Consider the following 19,721-nt stretch of genomic DNA (forward strand, 5'->3'; position numbering starts at 1 on the left):
ACCTGAGGGGATGGCTGGAGCTGTGTCAGGAGGGTTGGGTATCAGGAAATATTTCTTAATTCAGAGGGTGGTTTAGCACTAAACAGGCTCTCCTGGGAATGGTCACAGCACCAAATATGCCAGAGCTCAAGGAGTGTTTGGACACACACTCAGGTATGGGGTGGGATTGTGCAGGGCCAGGAGTTGGACTTGCTGATCCTTGTGGGTCCCTTCCAACTCAGGAGCAGAAGTTCCCCAAATTAGCAGTGAGTTTTCCCCAGTTTTGTGGCTAAGTACAGCATATTTTGATACGTAGACAGAATCAATGTATCGGTAGAGGGGTAGCAAGGCAGCACCCTGGAGTAGCTCTGTCTTTGCTGCAGATGTGTTTTTGGGCAAAACCCATCAAGTTCTATGGGTTTTGTTCTCCCTCTGATGCAAATTCCTGACTTCTTTGGCCAGAGGGTCTGGAGAGGAATGGTGATTTCTTTCCATGGAGCATCCTGTGCTGGAGAAGAGGAAACGGAAGGAAAAAACAAGCGTGGCGGGAGGTCTTAGCATTCTGACTGAGCAGAAACTTAACAAGGAAATGTTTGGAATCCAGGTCAGGCTACCAAGGAGGACTCTGGAAGAATTGCCCAGGAATGCAGGATTGAATTAGAATGGTCAGAGCTCAGCTGCGTTTGAAACTGGCGGGATGTGAAAGGCATCAAGAATGGGTTCTGGAGGTTCATCAGCCCCAAAGGATTTCCCAGGAAATGGTGTTGAGTGGGACAAGCAGCCTAGTGGATAAGGAAGTTGAAAAAGTGAAGGGACCCAGTGCCTTTTGCCATGTTCTGCTGGCAAGGCTGGCTCCCAGGCACCCAAATTCCTCCACAGAGGCAGAATCCAGGGGAGAAAATGCTCCCCACTGCCAAGGAAAAGAGAGACAAGGACTGTTTAAGTTCTCTGGGTGTTTGCAGATCCATGGCATGCATTGAGGGAGGTGTTTGGTGTGAGTGTCGAGCCACTCTCTGTCACCTGGGGAGCTTCCTGAAGGCTGGAAGAAGGCAAATGTTTAAAAAGGGCAAGGAGGAGGATCCAAAGAACAACTGACCGGTCAGCCTACACAGCCCCTGAGATGATTAAAGAGCAAGTAGCTCTAAAGGTTATTTCCAGGCAAAATGATGGACAGGGAATAGATTGGGAATAGACAGTGAGGATTTATGGAGGACAGGTTGTGCCTGGCTGCCCTGTTTTCCTTTTGGGATGAGGTGACTGCTTACATGGACAGTGGGGAGAAGCAGCTGGTGTGGATTTTGACATTACCAAGGCCATTAACACAGTCTCCAAATGCATTTTTGTATCCAGGTCATGGAATTATGCACTGGATTGGTGGTTTTATATCTGGATGAAATTCCTGCAGGATTTGAGGGTAGTGGTCAAAGGTTTGAGGCCTAATCAAGAACTGGTCAGGGTTGGTAAGAGTGGCCAACATTGTTTAATGTCTTCTTTAACAAACTGGATGATGTTTGACACTCCTGAGGCCACAACTGGAAAAGGTGCCCAGTATTGGATCCCCCCCAATAGCGGAGATATCAGCACATCCCAGCAAGTCCAGTGGATGCTGAGGGAGCTGATCAATGTCAAAGGAGGCAAAGGGAAGCAACTTGGGGAAGAGGAGGCTGTTAAAGAGCAGTCATGGAGAAGCCAAACAACTTGCAGAGGTAGGCAGGGAAAGGTCTAGAGGCACCAGCTGCAGCAGGAAAAGACCCAGCTGGATCTAAAGCAAAATAATCCTTCACCAGGAGAGCAGTTAAGTTAAGCAGTTTAGTGCTGTAATAAGTCAGCCAAGAGAGGTGGTGGCGTTTCTGTTCCTGGTGATTTTCAAATCTCAATCAGACGAGACCCTGAGAAACCTGATCTGACTTCGAAATCAGTCTTTTTTGGGCATAGGATTGGACTGGCAACTTGAGAGGGTTTTTTTTTTTTTTTTTTCCCCAACCTAAATTATTCTGATTCTTCTCATTGCCAACCCACATCTTGTTCTTTGGAGGTTCAGGGATCTGGAGAACAAGATAAATTCTCGGGGTGTGAAAGGAAGCAGGGAAAAAGGAGAGTTAGTTTAAGGGGGTTTAAGGGTGAAAAAGTCTTTTGACAGCTGGATTATCTCCCCTTACATTAAAATGCAGATTTATAAATTCATTTCTTACCTTTTTCTGACCAGTGGAGACTTCAGAAGTTCGTGCTAATAGCAGTGGGATCCTAGTGTTGCTACACTGATTTATTACATCTCCTTTCCACCAGGACAGAATCCAAATCTCTGTTTCTGCCCCATAGCAGCTACTGACTGAAGACTTGAGTTTTACTTCACACAATCAAAGCATTCAAAGGTCTTAGTACCCTCCAGTCACAAATGGAGCAGGGTCCAGGTGATGCCCAGCATTGTATGGAGCCCAGTGAAATCAGGAAATTTGGGCTCAGCTTGGCTGTGGAAGGAACCAGAAGCTCATTTTGCAGCCTGTCACCCCAGTTTGAGGAGGGTTCCTTCATTTTGCAACCTGTTCTGGGGCTGGGAGTGTTTCAGGGAGAACTTCCTCTAAACCAGATTTCCAACAGATTAAGTAGGAGTTCATGCTACCTTTTTTTTTTTTTTTTTTTTTTTTTTTTTTTTTTTTTTTGCAACCAGGAAAACATATCTTCACCATACATGTTTGTCTGAAGGTACTGCTCAAGGGGAAGTTAAAAAAATCAAAGTTTTACAGCCTTCATTAGGTCTAAAGCACAGATTTACCCTTGGCAGAAAACACACATGCAGTAAACCCATCCTGCCTTCCTCATCAGAAACTAAAAACTCTGCTGCCAAGGCACGACCAACTCAACTCTTGCTAAAATTAATTAATGAAATTAAATTCCCAACATAAATAGTTGATGTGCTGGAATATAGGAAATAATCCTGCATTAGCCTCCAGGGATGAGCTGGTTGATTAATACATCTGTTTCTAATTTATATAAGCATCAGCATCTCCTCTTCACTCATCTGGCATTCAGGCAAGGCACTTGCAGCATCTTTGAGATAATTCACGTGTGTGAACATTGGTGTGGTCAGATCTTGAGTCAGTCCTTGAGGACTTGCACCTTTGCAGTTCCCCTTTCGTTTTATCGGGTACATAAAAGTGCCTTCAAAGAAATTTCCCTCCCTAGCTAGTGGTTTGAATTAATTGTGGTGCACTTACCTCGGCAGCGAGCCTGGTGCTGTGCTGCAAATCAGAAATGACAAATAGCTGGCTCCTGCAAGGTGCTGAAGGCAACAGCTCCCTAACTGCTGTCCCTGATGTCCCAAACCCACAGCTGCAGTTACGTATTTGCCCTAGTTTTGAGAGAAGAGGTACAAAAAAAAAAAAAAAAAAAAAAAAAAAATATATATATATATATATATATAAGAGCCAGAAATGCTTCTCAATGCTTCTCACCCCAGGAGGGGTTGTTAGGCTGAAGGAAGTGGAATGCTGAATCACACACACTTTGTTGTCAAGGTGCATGTGTTTGTAATCTGCTTCCATCGCCAGCATGCCTGTGGCTCTTGGTTGGGAATCTTTTCCGTGTGTTGCCTGTTTGTTTTCTTTCAAGCTCCTTTTCAAGCCCCCGTTTCAAGTAGGCAGAGCTGAAGAAGATTTGCAGCACTCTACTGTTTTAGGAGGGGCTCAGACTAGGCTGGCCCCTCGTTTGTTGGCTCCTAACTCCAGCATTGACGGGGGTGATGGAGACATCTTCTCCCCCTCCCTTCCCACCTGTTCTTGTCTGTCTAGAATATAAAATCTTCAGGAAATTGGCAATTCTGTAGAGCCTGGCCTGGATTGCTGCTTTCCAGAGGTCACCCAGGGCAGGCTGTGACAGGGTGGGTCTCCCTCCCCTCTTCTCTCACTGCAGGTACATCCGCTCGGAGCGCTCCGTCATCCTCATCAACTTCTGCCTCTCCATCATTTCCTCCAACGCTCTCATCCTCATCGGACAGACCCAGACCCGGAATAAGGTAAGGGATCCACTGGGGCTTTGTTTATTTGTTTGCTTTCCCCCTGATTTAGCACTGAAATGATCCATTCAGGCAGCACTTCCTCATTTTTCCTCCATCTGTTAATTAGCGACATGTCAAAGACACGGCTAAATAGCAGATTTCAATTTTCTCTCTCGCTCTCTCTTTGATAATTTGTCAGCATCCTCAGGGCTTTGATTAAAACCAATGTGATATTTTTGAATATCTGCCTAGAGTAGCTGGCACATGGCATGGTGAAGAAGCGTGGTGATTTGCGAGGCTTTAACCATTTTATTTTCAAAAAAATTACAAAGACAGATTGAGAAAAGGCTTAAAAAAAAACCCCAAACAAACAACCTCTCAGCTTTACATTTATTTCTCTGGCAGTTTTTATACTCTGAGCTGAAAGTACTTGGCAGATGTTAATGAACACAGGCACAAAACTGTCCAACCTTTTTTGGGGATGGGAAGCATTGCCAGATGTACCGTGAGCACTGCAGGGCCTCGAGGGACTCGGAGCAGATCTCAGAGTGACTCCAGCAGTTCAGGCAAGACCCAGCGTGGTTTTCCAAGCCGTGAGCACTGGTTGCTCTCTTTCCACAGATCCAGCTGGAGAGGTGTGTCTTGCCTCCATGACTTTTTTCCAGCTCAAGCACTTTCAGGTTCCCTGTTGACGTCTGGCATGACAAATCACTGCTCACCATTTGTATTTTCCTCTTGTAAATTTCCCCCTCTTCCAGAATGCTCTGACCATCATAACTCTGTTGAGCTAAAAAACGTGAGTCAAGACGCCTCCTCCACTCTTACTGCTGCCAAAATCACAATCAGAAGTAAAAAATTAGTTATTGCTTAACAGAAAACAGTGACCAGCTGGTTTTTTTTGAGCCCCTGCTTTGGCAGCATGAGCATGGTGTCACTGTTAGAAGCATATCAGGAATAAAATCTTTCCTGTGAGGGTGGTGAGGCACTGGAACAGGTTGCCCAGAAAAACTGTGTGTGCTCCAACACTGGAAGTGTTCAAGGCAAGGTTGGACAGAACTTTGAGCAAAGAGAAAATCTTCCTGCCCATGGCAAGGGATTGGAATGAGATGGTTTTTAAGGTCCCTCCCAAAACTCAACCCATTTTATGACTCCTGCAAAGAAGCTGAAGGATTTCGTGAATCAGGGACTCATTTCTATGGAGGGCACTTTGGGTTAGGGTTAGGTTGTTCTAGGAAAAGCTTTCCAGCTGCTGGAGCCCTGTGTGTGCAAAGAAGTGTGGAAACAAGGATCCAGCTCTTCTCCTGCTACAAAGTGCCCTTCAGAAGCTCCCTTCCCAAAGCAGAGTTGTCTTCCATTGCCAACGTGCTTGGCAAGAGGTGGAGAGAGGGAGAGCCAAGCCCCTGCTTTCCTTGGTTGTGTTTTATGCCACACCAAACGTGTGCTGGGAGCTTCTTTCCATGGGATGAAGCACTGAGGGATGCTCAACAGGACAAACCACAGCTGGACTTCCTCTTTGGTGGTTCTTCTTCACCTCAGGACAGGAGCTGGATGTGTTCCTCCTCTCCCACCTCCTCCAGAGCAGAGTTATGAACCCAGGTTCTCCCTGGTGGATTTTTTGTCCTGTGACTCTGGGAGTTCACTGTTGGAGCTGTTGGTGGGGATTCGAAGCTCCTGGCAGCAATGGCAGGAGGCAGATTAGATCTTTACACATCCATATGCATGAAACCCCAGAAATAGAAAGGTTATTCTTGGATTTCCTCTCAGCCATCTAGTAAACAGTCTCTGGCAGGCAACAGAGAAAGAAAACTATGCAGAGGAGAGACGAAGGAGTGTAAATTAAGATTTTATTCACATTCAATTATCGATAATAGAGCACCTTAAAATGTTGGTGATTTATAATTGCGGCTTCTCCAGGACATTTCTGTATCGGCTTCCCTGGAAATGTCAAATTCTCCCTGGATTTCCATCTGTGTAACCTCAAAGGCGAGATTCCACGCCTGGATTTGCTAAGCTTTTTGAAGATGAAAGGCCTGGGAAAAGGCTAAAAAAAAAATTACAGTCAGCAATCCAGGGATACAAAAGAAAAGGATGCTGCAGGAAGAGGCCATGTCTCCGAGGCTTGTGCTGGAAGGGAACAGATTTCTCTTCTTAAAAGAAAACAAGGGCTAACGGCCTTGACAGACTGACAGGCTCTGCTGGATCTTGGGACATCATATCCCTGTGCTTAGCCCTTCATGGGGATGTTTGGTTTTCCCCACAAGGAAGGGAAAACATGCAGCAGAGGTTGCAGAAGCAAATATTTGCCTGCCTATCAGTTGGCCAAGTTCATTTGAGGCGATGAGTTCATCCTGGTCCAGCTGAGATGTGCATATTTCTCTTGTCTTCCCCTCCCCTCTTCTGCCCTTTCTGTCAAAGCTACTCATTGGGGAAAAAAAAAAAAAAAAAAAAAAAAAAAAAAAAAAAAAAAAAAAAAAAAAGCAAACCCAAATGTTTGTAAAATTGTGGTGTAAAATTGTAAAGCAAAGCTTTTGTCTCCCTGTTACAAGGAAGAACTGTGTTAGTTTGAAACAAAATCAAAAAGGCAATGTGAGCAGTGTTGTACCTGATGCCAGTCAAAAAATAAAAGGGTTATAAAATAGCAATCTCTTAAAATCCATTCCAGAAAGCATCCTCTGTTTATAGCTGTTTCAAATAGGGTTTGTAAGCTGATGAATAGGAGCCATCTTTTTTTAGGATTCTTGTAAAATGTGAAAATTACTGGACATTATCATATTGAGCTGTGTTATTTGTACTGAACTGACATCCCAAATCCACATTTAAACAGAATACGGAGGGATTTGGTGTCAAATGCAAATCTGGAACAAAAAAAGACATTTCCTATCTCAGAGAACACATGGTCTTGCTTTTATTCACAGCCTCTGATAACATCGGGTGGTGCCAGTGGATGAATCGAGAGCAATCCGATAAAATCATGATAAAAGCCACTCTGTGCATGAGAGCTCTGGCTTGAAAGATGCTGGTGGTTTGAAAAAAAGAGAAAAAAGAGAAAGGTTCATTGACTGTAAAGCCAAGTCCACGTTTCCCCATATAACTCAAAGAAAAGAAATTCTTGATTATAAACCTCCCCCTCCCCCAAATGCCTGAAGCTTTTTTTTTTCCATCCATAGTCACTTCTAAGATCTATTTGCTCTCCCTTCTCCTCAGGAGCCACTGGAGTTTCTTCCCATCACTTTCTTCTCAAGTACATTGATTCACAGTTTTCAGCCCCCAGATGGGGGGAAAACTGGCTGAGTGAAACAGAGCGGCACCAATTTGCACCAGTGAAAGATTTGGCCTTGCTGAGTTAAAACAAAGACGAGCTTGTCAGCTTTCCAGTCCATCTCCCTGGCACCCCGGGATTGTTCTTCATAATGCATTTGCCAGTTCTTTCCCCAGTTTAATTTTAAATGGCTTAAGCTGCCTGCATTTCCCTTGTGAGACTTCCCCACCAAGTAGTAGAGCTCACCATTATGAAATTCTTTCTAATCTAGGGGGTTTTTCTTTTTTTTTTTTTTTCCTCCTGTCTGCTGGTAGTTATGTGCTCTTGGACAACTGTGCCTTCATGTTTGCAGTCCTTTCCCAGCCCCTGGCAGCCGTGGTTTCACCCAGCTCTCACGATTTAACTCTTTCACTCAGCCCTGGTTTTCTGGCAGGGGCACCATCCAAATTACCTTCCTCAGATTTCATTTCCATGCCTGGGCTGCCAGGGGTGTGGTGCTTTGCAAACCTGCACTATTTACTAACTACTCCATCCCCCTCTGCCTTGTAAGGATCATGGCAATAGTTTGGATGTTTTGGAAATTAAATATATCCTGCTGAAGCCAGGAAAGGACCAGGATGGGATGTGTGCTCAGACTTCTAGTGGAAGGTGTCCTTGCCTGTTTTGGGGAGGTTGTAATTAAATGATCTTTAAGATCCCTCCCCATTCAAACAATTCTATAATTCCACAATTCTTCTAAAGTGTTAACCACGGCCTTGTCCTAAAGCTCATGCTTAAGAGCAGATGATTTCCACGTAGTACCTCAATTTAAAGCTTTGGTCTTTGCTAAGTCAAAGCTTGTGGAGGAGCCTTCCCCCTCTTAAACGGTATTTCCATGTCCTGATCTCCATGACTTTTCCTTCCAGAGCCTGGTTTGGAAGCGTCTCCCCGCACCTTCCTCCTCTCTGCTCCCTGCTGCTCTCTCCGCCTGCCGCTCCTCTCACGTGTCCTCCTTTCCTCCTCTCTCCAGGTGATCTGCACGCTGGTGGCGGCTTTCTTGCACTTCTTCTTCCTCTCCTCTTTCTGCTGGGTGCTGACCGAGGCCTGGCAGTCCTACATGGCCGTGACGGGCCGGTTACGGAACCGCATCATCCGCAAGCGCTTCTTGTGTCTCGGATGGGGTGAGGATCCGGGGGCTGCGGAGCAGGCTGCAGGAGAGGCTGGTGCTCCTCAGGAGGCTTGGCAGAGGGTGCTTGGAGCCCTTCCAGGGGTTTCAAGAAGGGCTGAAATGGTTAAAAATAGAGATCCATAAGTTGAACCTCCTGTCCGGTGCACCTGAAAATAGAGGAGCTGAATTCAGGTTTCAGAGGGTGCTCTGGGAGTGGTTTCTCCTGGGGTTGAGTCTGTTTCTTGCTTTCTACTTTTCTCTCTCTGTCTCCCTCCGTGTTGGATGTGTTCTGCTGGGACATGATACCAGCCAGGGGAATCCTGGCCTGGATCAGCAGGACCAGGGCAGGGATTGTCCCTCTGCGCTGGGCACTGCTGAGGCCACACCTCCAGTCGTGGGGTCTGTTTTGGACTCTTTCCTGCACGAAAGACATTGAGGTGCTGGGAAGTGTCCAGAGATGGCAGTGGAGCTGGGGAAGGGTCTGGAGCACCAGGGGTGGTTGAGGGAGCTGCGGGGGCTCAGCCTGGAGAGAAGGAGGCTCAGAAGGGACCTTCTGACTCTCCACAGCTCCCTGACAGGAGGGTGCAGCCAGAGGGGGCCAGGCTCTGCTCCTAGGTAAAAGTAATAGAGCAAGAGGAAGCAGCTACGGTTGCACCAGGGGAGGTTTAGGTGGGATATGAGGGAAAATTTCATCACTGAAAGGATGGCGAAGCACTGGAACAGGCTGCCCAGGGAAGTGGTGGAATCACCATCCCTGGAAGCACTCAAAAACCCATGAAGAAAATGACATTTAGGGTCATGCTTCAGTAGTGGACCTGGTTGGACTCGAGGTCTTTTCAACCTTAATGATTTTATGGTTCTAAGATTCTGCAGAGCAACCTGGTGTGAAGCAAACTCTGAAATCCTGTCTCCATGGCAGCAGCGCCTTTCGGAGACAAATAAACTGCGAGACTGCTGCAGATGCTTGTAACTAATTTTTCTCCCTCTGCCGTATGTTTAATTTATTAGCCTTAAATGATGCATTCTGTAGTAGAAAACAAATACAAACCCATAAACCTGGGCTTTCAAAGCGATAACAAGGGTGTGTTTGAAAGGAGCAGCGGCACAAAAAGTTGCTGAGAAGTGAGGAGGCAAAGGAAAGAAAGGAGTGTGGCTGAGCTCTATTAATGCCTCATTTTACTACTGAAGTCTCACAATTCACCCCAGGCAAGAGATTTCTGGTGCTTACCAAGCACCCTGATGTGATTTATTCTGGCACATCAAGAGCCATCCTCGTTGCAGCGCCTTCATCCCTTTAAGTTTTCCCTCCTAAGCTTTTGCTTACAATAGAGAATAAATTGTGTTATTAAAACCCAGGGTTTGCATGTTAGCAGGAGCAGAACCACAGTACCTGCAGCGCACAGGCTGCAGGAGCCTGGGTGTGCTCATGCATATGTTTATACCTCCTTGGTGACTCCAGCAACATCAGGGATATCAAATGTAACAGACTAATAGCTTTCCTAGGTAATAAAAAGAGATTTCCCCCCCCCCCCCCCGATTTGTAAAAGCTGGGACAGATGGGCGTGTTAGCCAAGGGAATTTTGGATGAGCAACATTCACATTTGTAGTCTGTGCAGATTAAAAAAAAAAAAAAAAACACAACAAAAAAAAAAGTCCCCCTACATGTGTAGAAGCATAATTTGCACCACTAGTAAAATGTAGTCAGCTCTGAGCTAGGATGCACTGCTGATAAATGATGCATAATAACCATTTGGAGTAGGTTAGGACAAGAAATGAAGAACACTCTTGCCTATTAAGGCGGCAAGGGAATTTTGGATATTTAGCATCCTGCTAGACTTCAGCTGTAGAGCTGGGATTAATGGCACTTGTAAGAGGAAAGAAGCCGAAAATATGTTTTAAAGAGCATAATCTGAAATAATTAGCGCAATTCACTTTGTCATGGGCTGGTTCTCCCCCCTTTCCCCTCTTTGCACATTTGCATTTCTCTAAGCCGTCGTCTTTGCCAAGTTCTCAGCTGCTCTCAGCTGTAGCTCATTGAAGCTGCAGAGAATGTCAGTAGCAGGGAGGATTATTTTATATTTCTTTGGTCTCCTCTTGGATGTGCAACTTTGCAATTCAATTTTTAAATTATTCTTAGTAATAAATATTATTAATGATTCTTGTCCATGCTTGGACAATGCTCCCAAGTTCATGATGTGACTCTTTGGGTGATCTGGTCCAGGGTCAGGAGCTGGACTTGATGATCCTTGTGGATCCTTCCAATTCACGATATTCTTTGATTTAGAGCAGACAGATAAATTGTTCCCTGGGAACAACTCAGTCATCATATTTAGCCCCAATAAAGAAGAAATATTTTTTGTCAGGATTTTTATGACCCTGTTATAGTTTCCACAGCTGGATTTTTAATGCTGCCATAGCTCAGCCTCTGAGTGGGTCTTCGGCTGTTTATAACAAGAATGGCTCTTGGGAATTATTAGCAAACATCTTCTCTAGTGGAACATGATTAACACATGGCCTGATTCTCCTGTGACCTGGAAGTACAAAATTCTTTGAAAGAGGTTTTGAATGGCTTTACTTGGAATTGTGAGTGTTAAATTCCCTTTGTGCAGAAAGCCCCCAAAAGCCTTGCTGGCACTGCCTGTACCACACCAGGTGTATGGAACAGGCCAATTAGGAATAAATGTCTTGATAATAATAATAAAAAAAATTAGATTAAAACCTGTTTTTTTTTGTGGGGATTTTTTCAATCTAATCCCATCTAACTTTGCTTAGACCACTGACAACTCTCCCAGGGCTGCACCAGTCATTATGATGCTCTTTGGATTAACTACCACGACATAGCTGCCACCTGTAGTAGCTGTTCCTTGTCCAGACCCATTCCCAGCCCAAACTGAGGCTTCTGGAATGAGCCAGTCCCTGGAGCTGCCAAGTTCACAGCCCCACTCTGGATTTCTGCATAATTACCACGTCAGAGAGAAGCACTTTGCGAAGAACAAGTTGCTATTTTTGGCGGAGTCTTTGCCAAATTCCCTTTTTCCCAGGGTTTCCTGCACCAAACTGTGTTCCTGAAAATGTCCTTTCCTGTGTGGCTTCTTCCCATGGGATGCTGTATTGATGGCACAGTAGGGAATGCAGCAGCCAGGATTTATCCAGATGAGGTGTGAAGGAGGCTAGAGGAGAGTTGGTGAGGCAAAAAATGAGAAAAAGAGGAAAGGAAAGGAAAGGAAAGGAAAGGAAAGGAAAGGAAAGGAAAGGAAAGGAAAGGAAAGGAAAGGAAAGGAAAGGAAAGGAAAGGAAAGGAAAGGAAAGGAAAGGAAAGGAAAGGAAAGGAAAGGAAAGGAAAGGAAAGGAAAGGAAAGGAAAGGAAAGGAAAGGAAAGGAAAGGAAAGGAAAGGAAAGGAAAGGAAAGGAAAGGAAAGGAAAGGAAAGGAAAGGAAAGGAAAGGAAAGGAAAGGAAAGGAAAGGAAAGGAAAGGAAAGGAAAGGAAAGGAAAGGAAAGGAAAGGAAAATGAATATTAAAAGAGACACGTTTTAAACCACTGCATGTTGGGTTTGGACTGTTGAAACGTGACCTGTGCCTGGAGATCTCACATGGGAAGAGAAGCACTTCCCTTCAGGAAAACCCTCAGGGTGCTCCATATTCCAGCCAGCTTGGCCCTGTGGCTCCCAGGGGCTGCAGAGCCTCACTGTTAATCAGCCTTGGGACAATTTGTGTTGCTGAGGGACCCCCTTCCCAGAGGAATGTTGTTTGGAAGCTGTGCCTGCACATTCCTTGGATCTCCTGCAGTCACCTGCCGTGACCTCCACAGCTCACGAATTAGGGCCTTGTCAAGGGGCACTAATCCCAGCTGGCCACTGATCCTGCTGATTCTTAATGGGATTTTCCCATCTTTAGTGTTGAGACAGCTTAATTCCTCCTGCCACAAGGAGGAGGGCTATAAAAAGCCACGTGGAGACCTCCAGGGCTGAAGAACCTGATGTTATGAGCTGATCTCCAGACATTTCTTTAGGGAAAGGGGAGAGCTGGACTTTGAACCTTCATAGATCCTGGAAGAGACCTGAAACTCTTTCTCATTGTTGTTCAGAGAAATCTGCTCCATTACAGATCTTGGGGGACCTGTTTGGGATAAGGAAACTCAGTTTTAATTTCCTTTTCTGTCTCGTTTGGGGCAGGTTTGAACCTAGGTTGTGCATCCTACACTGAGTGCAAAGTTCTTAAGCTTTGGGCTCTTGGAGTTGGGTTGTGGCTGAATATTCCAACTTCAGAGACACCATGAAGACCCTAAGAATAAAATAAATCAATTTTATACATCTGAATCTACTGAAATCCCCCCCGCCCCCAACTGTTGAGACCACAGCAGGGCGGGAGCTGATTGCAGCTCATGGTATTTATTTAAATAACAGAGATAATTAAAGTTCTTGCTTTTAGTTCTGAGGGTCCTGAGCTCAGTCTCTGCCCCAGAGCCAGGCTGAAATGGATGGTGCTGGAATAACTCTGGGGAGAATGGGGAATATTGAGTGGGAGAAGGGCTGCACATGTGATGAAATTACTGATTTCCTCCTGTTTCATTTCCACAGGACTCCCTGCCTTGGTGGTTGCCATTTCTGTGGGATTTACTAAAGCCAAGGGATACGGCACCGTGAACTAGTGAGTAAAGGATTCATTTTTTCCCCTTGTTTTATCCTCCATCCTTTTTGTCAAAACCCAGCCACTGACCCACGGGAGGCAGTCTGGAAGCTAAATTTCCATGTTCAGGACAATTCCTGCATCCCTGCCTCCTCAATCCATCATCTGACCAAGCTGACAAGGCTTGCTCCTTTAAGAACAAGTTCATAGGAACTAATTAGGTTTAACTGTTGTATTTGTGACATCACTTTGATCTAAATACCTTTCACTTAGAGCTTTTTAATGTATTTTTTAAGGGGAAAAATGTGGAATATTTAAAGTTTAGGATGTTTAAAAATTAAAACCAGCTTTTTTTCTAAATCCATTTTTGTGCTTGATCGGCCCCACATTTTCAAAATCGCTCAGCTCAGTTTTAGGCTTCAGAATGAGCCTGACTTGTGCAAACCAAGGTTTTGACAGCAGCCTGTGTTTGCCTCTTTTGCAAATTTGACAGATTTTGTCTTTAGGAAGCATTTATGTGCTCATAATGGGGGAAGGAAAACAGAAAAGAAACAATGAAAGAGGTAAAAAATGCATCACTCAGAGCTGAGCATTGGTACGACTTTAAATGAAAAAGGAAAAATGAGAAAATATTTTCTCCCTCTGTTGTGAAAAACCTTAGAAATTTCATGGATAGTGACAGTTCAGGGATAATATTTTATGTAACAATAAGTCAGGCTCTTTCCTACTTCATCCCATCATTTTCCAGAGCCTTCCTGGGCAGGGATTTGCAGCCCACACGGGCAATGTTTGGGACTGGAGCTGTTGATGTGGCCGGCAGCAGATGAGGCTCCGCTCGTCCCACTGAGGAAATGTCATGTGGAACCTCCTGCTCTCCCTCAATTCCCACCACATCCTGCACACCCACGGCCAAATGGTCCAGGGTTTGCATTTTAATTGCAGGGCAGAATTAAAGCAGCACAGCAGCGCTTTCTGTTTGCTTTGCAACCTGAATTCGTGTAAGGCAGAGGGCTCAGGATTGTGGATTTCTCGAGTACAAATCCATAGACAGAATTCCTGAAGTCTGTGCTGGCATCGGGATGCATTGGCCGTCCCACCTTCAGTGTGTTCTGGTGGAGAGGGACCCAGTGGTTGTTGTCTGACTCAGGAGAGGACAAAACACGGCCTGGTTTGCAGAAACTTCACCAAAATCCCAAATTAATTCCCTTTGGATTTTCCCTGGGTCAACTGCTTCTGGCACTTTGCTCCAGGCACATCCGTGAGAATAATTCATAATGAACAAGCCTGGGGGAGATGGGAGGGAGGTCCTGGATATTTCTGCTTCTCTTTTTTTTTGTTTATGGGCTGGTGGGAATTGGTGCAACGAGCTTTGTGGCTCTGTCAAAAAGGGTTTTTTGGTCAACATTGACCACACAAAGTGCCTGGGCAGGGAAGGCAGGAATGTGCAGGAAAGCACTCCCTGTTTTCTGCGCTGGACCACTGTGCCAGCATCTCCCACCCTGCAGACTGCAGCCAGGAGGGTGTCAGCATGAGACAAAACCTGCTGGGCTCCTGCTTTGCTCTCCTGTTGGCACAGGGTGAGGTGTCCAAGAGGCTGGGCTGACTCTCCAGCGTTCCCAGGGGTTGCCTGGTCACTCCAGCTCTCCTCCTTTTGCTGCCAATGCTCTGACTCCTTTCAGCCCTAAAGACTCTGTCACTCCTTGCATCCAAGGGCTGGATATCCAGCCAGGGGATGGAAGGGGATCCCGTGCTCCCAGCTCTGCTGTCAGGATGTTTGTCACCAGAATTGTGGTGGTGGAGCTTTCACACCCCAGCAAGTCCAGTTTGATGAGTTTGGTTTCAGTGATCCTTGTGGGTCCTTTTCTGGGGTATTCCATGGTTCTGTGGTCCCTCCTGTGCCTCCTTTCCACATTTCCCAATGCGGGGTGAAGCTGGTGAGTCCCACCGAAGTCATGAGAAGAACAACAGTTCCTCTCAAGCTCAGAGATCCCATCAGACATCCCCAACGCTGCCATCCTGTTGTAATTCCACACTTTGGTACCTTCCAGTACCTAAAAGACATACAAGGAGGCTGGAGAGGGACTTTTTCCAAGGGCATGTAGTGACAGAACAAGGGAAAATGGCTTTGAGCTGAAGGAGGATAGATTTAGATTGGATATTGGGAAGAAATTCTTCCCTCTGAGGGTGCTGAGGCCCTGGCACAGGTTGCCCAGAGAAACTGTGGCTGCCCCATCCCTGGAAGTGTCCAAAGCCAGCTTGGAGAGAGCCTGGAGCAACCTGGGATAGTGGAAGATGTCCGTGCCCATGACAGGGAGATTGGACAGGACAATCTTTGAGGTCTCTTCCAACCCAAACCACTCCATGGTTCTCTGAATTCCTGCTGGAATCGGCTTTACCAAGAGCCAGAGTTAAACAGAGCTCTCTTGCACTGAGCGGTGGGTTCACGAGCCCTGATGCTGAATAAAATGGAGCATCTATGTCATGAGAGTTGCATTTACACTTTTGTGCATTTTAAAACACAGAACAAATATTGCTGTGGGCCCAGCCGGGCAGGGCGCCCCGACAGACTGGAGTGCATTCACACTTCGCCCTCTCTTCCTGCTCAAAAAGGCTTAAAAGCTCTGTTGCACTGCTGTGTGGAGAGGCCCTTGGTTTTACCTCTCCTCCAGAGCAAAGTCAGCACTGCACAGCAGCAATTTCAGAGCTGAACCCCAAAACTTGAGGTTTAGCTTGGATATTGGGAAGAAATTGTTCCCTGTGAGGGAGGGGAGGCCCTGGAACCCACCCTGAGAGGGAGGGTGCCTGGAGAAGCTGTGGCTGCCCCATCCCTGGAAGTGTCCAAGGCCAGCTTGGGTTTGGAGCACCCTGGGATAGTGGAAGGTGTCCCTGTCCGTGGCAGGGGGTTGGAACCAGGTGATCTTGAAGGTCCTTTCAGCCCAGTTTTGTCTCCAGTGGGCATTCATGGGGCATTTGAGGTGGGCACTGCAGACTTTCAAGGCCCAATATTTCCAGCTTGCAGAAGGAAATGAAAAGCTTTGATCACAGCACATTCCTTCCTGAGAAGGAGGGGACAAGAGCTGACAAGATAAACCACAAGGGACTTTTAAAAACCACACAAAGCCTTTTAAAGCATCTTCCAACCCCACAATTTCTGGTCCCAAGAGCAGTGCATGAGCTCCTGTGGTGGACATGAAGTCAAAGCAGGGCTCTGATAATTAGGTGAGCATAGAATTTAACACTCAACAGCAGTTTTTTTGTTTTTTTTTCCATGACACAGTGGTAAAAAAAAAAAAACAAACCTGACATCCAACTACAGGACATGGTCATGAGGGCATTCTGGGGACAGCTGCAAGTGTTGAAGGCACTGCAGAATTAATCTTGGTGTTAAAGACTCTCAGGGCAAAGCTGGTGGAAGGGGCAGGGTGTGAAATGTGTGATGTGTCTTGAGGCTGGATCTGCCAGTCCAGCTGGATCTTCAGGATGTGCCAAAGGTGGCCCAACCACACTGGAACAAACTCCACCAGGACTCCTTAGGAGGATATCACTCAATTTGGTCCTGGTTTTTTTATTGTACATGGGATGAAGCTTTTCTCTAACAATGAAAACACAAGTGAGCAGCAGTTTTCGGGGTCTGTCCCACAAAGAATTGTCCCATCAAAGGCTTGGCAGCGTCTCCAAGCTCTAATGCAGAGAGATCAGAGCCTGTGGTAAGTTTAGGGAGCTTTTAGCATGTTTAATATTTACCATTTGGCTGGCCAGACTGCACTGAGTCATGAGTTGAGGAGGGAGAGAGAGGTTCAGATTAAAAATTGAATATGTGCTGCAGGATTTGGAGTGTGTCTGTTGTTCTGTGAGTGGTGATTCCCAGCAGCCGTTCTCTCAACCTTTATTACTCAGGACATTCCAACAAGGGGATTTTTCCTTTCTCTTGTCTGAACTGCATTGGAAAGGACATTTTGCTGTTGTTTGGAGCATGCTGGGGCAGGGTAGAGGCTCCTCTTCCAGTCTCAAAGAAAGTCTGAGGGGTAGCAGAGGTCTAAAGGACTGATCACCTCCTTAGATTAGGCTGAGTGCCTGAATAATAACTCTGCTTTTAGCTGGTGCTCCAGGGACTGCCTCTGGACCTCTAAAGCTTCACAAACAAGCTCCTAAAGCTTGAAGTGAATAATTGAGGTTGTGCCACTGGCGCTGGGAACTCACATCCTTCCCCACAAGAGAGCTCATCAGAAGTTTTCTGAGAGCACAGCCTGCACACAGCAAATTTCTCAGGGTCCTGGAGTGTCACTGCATCAGGGCTTTTGTGACCCACAGGTGTCTCAGCAGCTCCTGGGTTAATCTCTGGATAAACACTGCTGGGCCAGCTCTGATTCCCGACTGTAATCTCAGTTTTACAAAATGTTCTGTTGGTGCTGCCTAATCTTACACAGGATTGAGGTGAGAGCTGGGCTGGACAGTGTGAAAAAGGGCTCAGTGGAAGCCAGCCCTTCCCAGGACCAGGACAAAAGCCACCACCTCCCATCTGTGCCACAAAAAGAGTCACAAAAAGATCAGATGGTTTGCAAAAAAGGGTTTGGGTTTTTTTTGTGCTGAACACAAGAGCTGCTGTCAGTCAAGGAAACGCTGCTTAGGAATTGTTAAACCATTCACTTCTTCCCTTCCAGTGATAATTTTATTTTAAAAATCACTGAAGAGATCATTTGGAAAGTATGAGGGAACCTCTTAGCAAAATGCAAATATTTCTGTGCCTCGTAGGCACGAGGCTAAAAGCATCTCCACTAGGCTGGGTTTGCTGTCAGTTCTGTCTCTCGGATATCCCTTCACCCTTTCCTTTCCCTTGCTGGCAGCCAGCACCTCTGACAGCCTCAGAAATGCTTTGATGAAGTGCTGTGGCAGGGAGGTCAGGCAGTCAGAAGGGATCAGGGCTGGTGCTTGGTGATGTGTGAGCTCACCTTCACAAATTCCTGATGCTCCCGGGGGAGCAGGGGCTGCCAGGGACCTGGCAGGAATGAGAACCCTCTTTGCACCAAGTCCTCATCACTAATTGCAGTGCAGGACTGTCACATTTCTTCATCTGATCCACCAGTTAGAAGAGACACTGAGAAAAAACATCTCAAAAACCAGGATGGAGCTTTGGATGAAAAGCTTTGGACAAGGACTGGGATTTGGGAGCCCTCCTCTTGCATTTTGGAGACCTCCAGTCATTACAGAGCTCCAGAGCTTCATTTTTACTCCCCCCCCCCCTTCCTCAGCTGATACGCATTTTATTTTTACAGTTGCTCAGACAGCTTGTGACAGAGCAACTTGCTATCAGGAAGAAATCAGAATTGATTAAATTAGCACATTACAGATTTAATTTAGACATAAACAAGATTCAGACCTTGGAGAAAACCAGAATATCCTACTTTTAATTCTCAGTTTGAAATACTTACATTTTTCAGGCTGCCTTTTCAGAAATGTTCCTTGTTTTGGGGTGAAAAAAAATTTGGCATTTTTTGCAACTTAGATTTAATTTAAAAAAATATGAAGCTGATCAACAAAGCTGAAATGTTTCCAGGAAGATTTTTTTTTTTCCCTGGGAACATCAGTTTGCTCCTGATGCAGGATGAAAGCATCTTGCTGAGGGCAGGGCAAGTGAATTACTGCAGGGCGAGCTGAGTTAAGAGCTTGGAGAAAGTTCCCTCTCCATTGTGGTTTCCTGCTCTTCTCCAGCGGTGAGTGCACGGTTGTTTCCTGCTGAAACAGGATTACTCCATCCCACATTTTCTCCAGGGTTCTGCCCTGTTAAAGTGTGCAAACTTTCCCAAGGGCTGCTGACACACTCTAAATTCCCATCCTCTCCTTCCCTGGAGCACTTAATTTGTGTGTCCATGCCCTGAATTGCTGGATTCCCCACAAGAAAAAAAAAAAAAAAGAAAAAAAAAAAAAAAAGGAATTTCAGCTTCAGTGGTGTTGTGGATGTTCATGGCTGTCACAGACCCTGAGGAGTTTTTTTTTGTCCAAGCCCCTGCTCAATCAGGGTCACCTGGAGGTGACCCAGGGCTGTGCCCAGGTGGCTTTTGAATGTCTCCGAGGATGGAGATTTCACGAGTGCTCTGCTCATCCTTTGGCAGGGCTCAGTCACTCACGGGGGAAGAAGCGTTTCCTTCCTGACTTTACGGTCAAACATGAAAAACAGAAACTCAGAAAATTATTTGGGTTGGAAGGGACCTTCAAGGTCATCTCATTCCAACTCCCTGCCATGGGCAGGGACACCTTCCACTGTCCCAGGTTGCTCCAAGCCCCATCCAGCCTGGCCTTGCACACTTCCAGGTCCTCAACCAACAGGTCTGAAACAAGATCTCCCTCTGTTTGAGAAGGCACCAGGCAGTTCAGGAGCCCAAATTCCACATCTGGTCAGTGCAGAAGGGAGATGTCCTTCTCAGGTTATGTGGGTGTGAGGGAGAAGGGATGAGCTGGTTTCCAGAAGAGGCACCACACACCTCACATTCAGCTTATTCCATAAGAAATTCCACTCAGGGAGTGCTGTGAATTCCCACCTTGCTGCTTTCTTGTTGAATTTCCCCATGGAGGCAGTCTCAAAGGGAGGGAAGAAATGTCCTGCACCCCTGGAAGACACACAGGCCAGCAAATGAGCAGAGGAAAATTTCCACTCTTTCTCCCATGTAAGCAGGACAAGAGCATCATCTTGCCAGCCAAATGCTGCAGCTGCTTCCAG

General features: G+C 46.1%; 1 protein-coding gene across 4 annotated transcripts in view; it reads left to right on the plus strand.

Annotated features, from left to right (window-relative positions):
* The window catches only part of ADGRB1 (adhesion G protein-coupled receptor B1), a 139,754-nt gene that overhangs the window by 76,537 nt on the left and 43,496 nt on the right, over positions 1-19,721 (plus strand). For all 4 annotated transcript variants that reach the window (XM_053946809.1, XM_053946816.1, XM_053946825.1 and 1 more), the window contains 3 exons: positions 3,889-3,991; positions 8,242-8,392; positions 12,958-13,027. In XM_053946809.1, the coding sequence (XP_053802784.1) occupies positions 3,889-3,991; positions 8,242-8,392; positions 12,958-13,027 (324 nt within the window). The remainder of the gene's footprint in view (positions 1-3,888; positions 3,992-8,241; positions 8,393-12,957; positions 13,028-19,721) is intronic.

This window comes from Vidua chalybeata, chromosome 1 (genome assembly GCF_026979565.1).
Source record: "Vidua chalybeata isolate OUT-0048 chromosome 1, bVidCha1 merged haplotype, whole genome shotgun sequence".
NCBI lineage: Eukaryota > Metazoa > Chordata > Aves > Passeriformes > Viduidae > Vidua > Vidua chalybeata.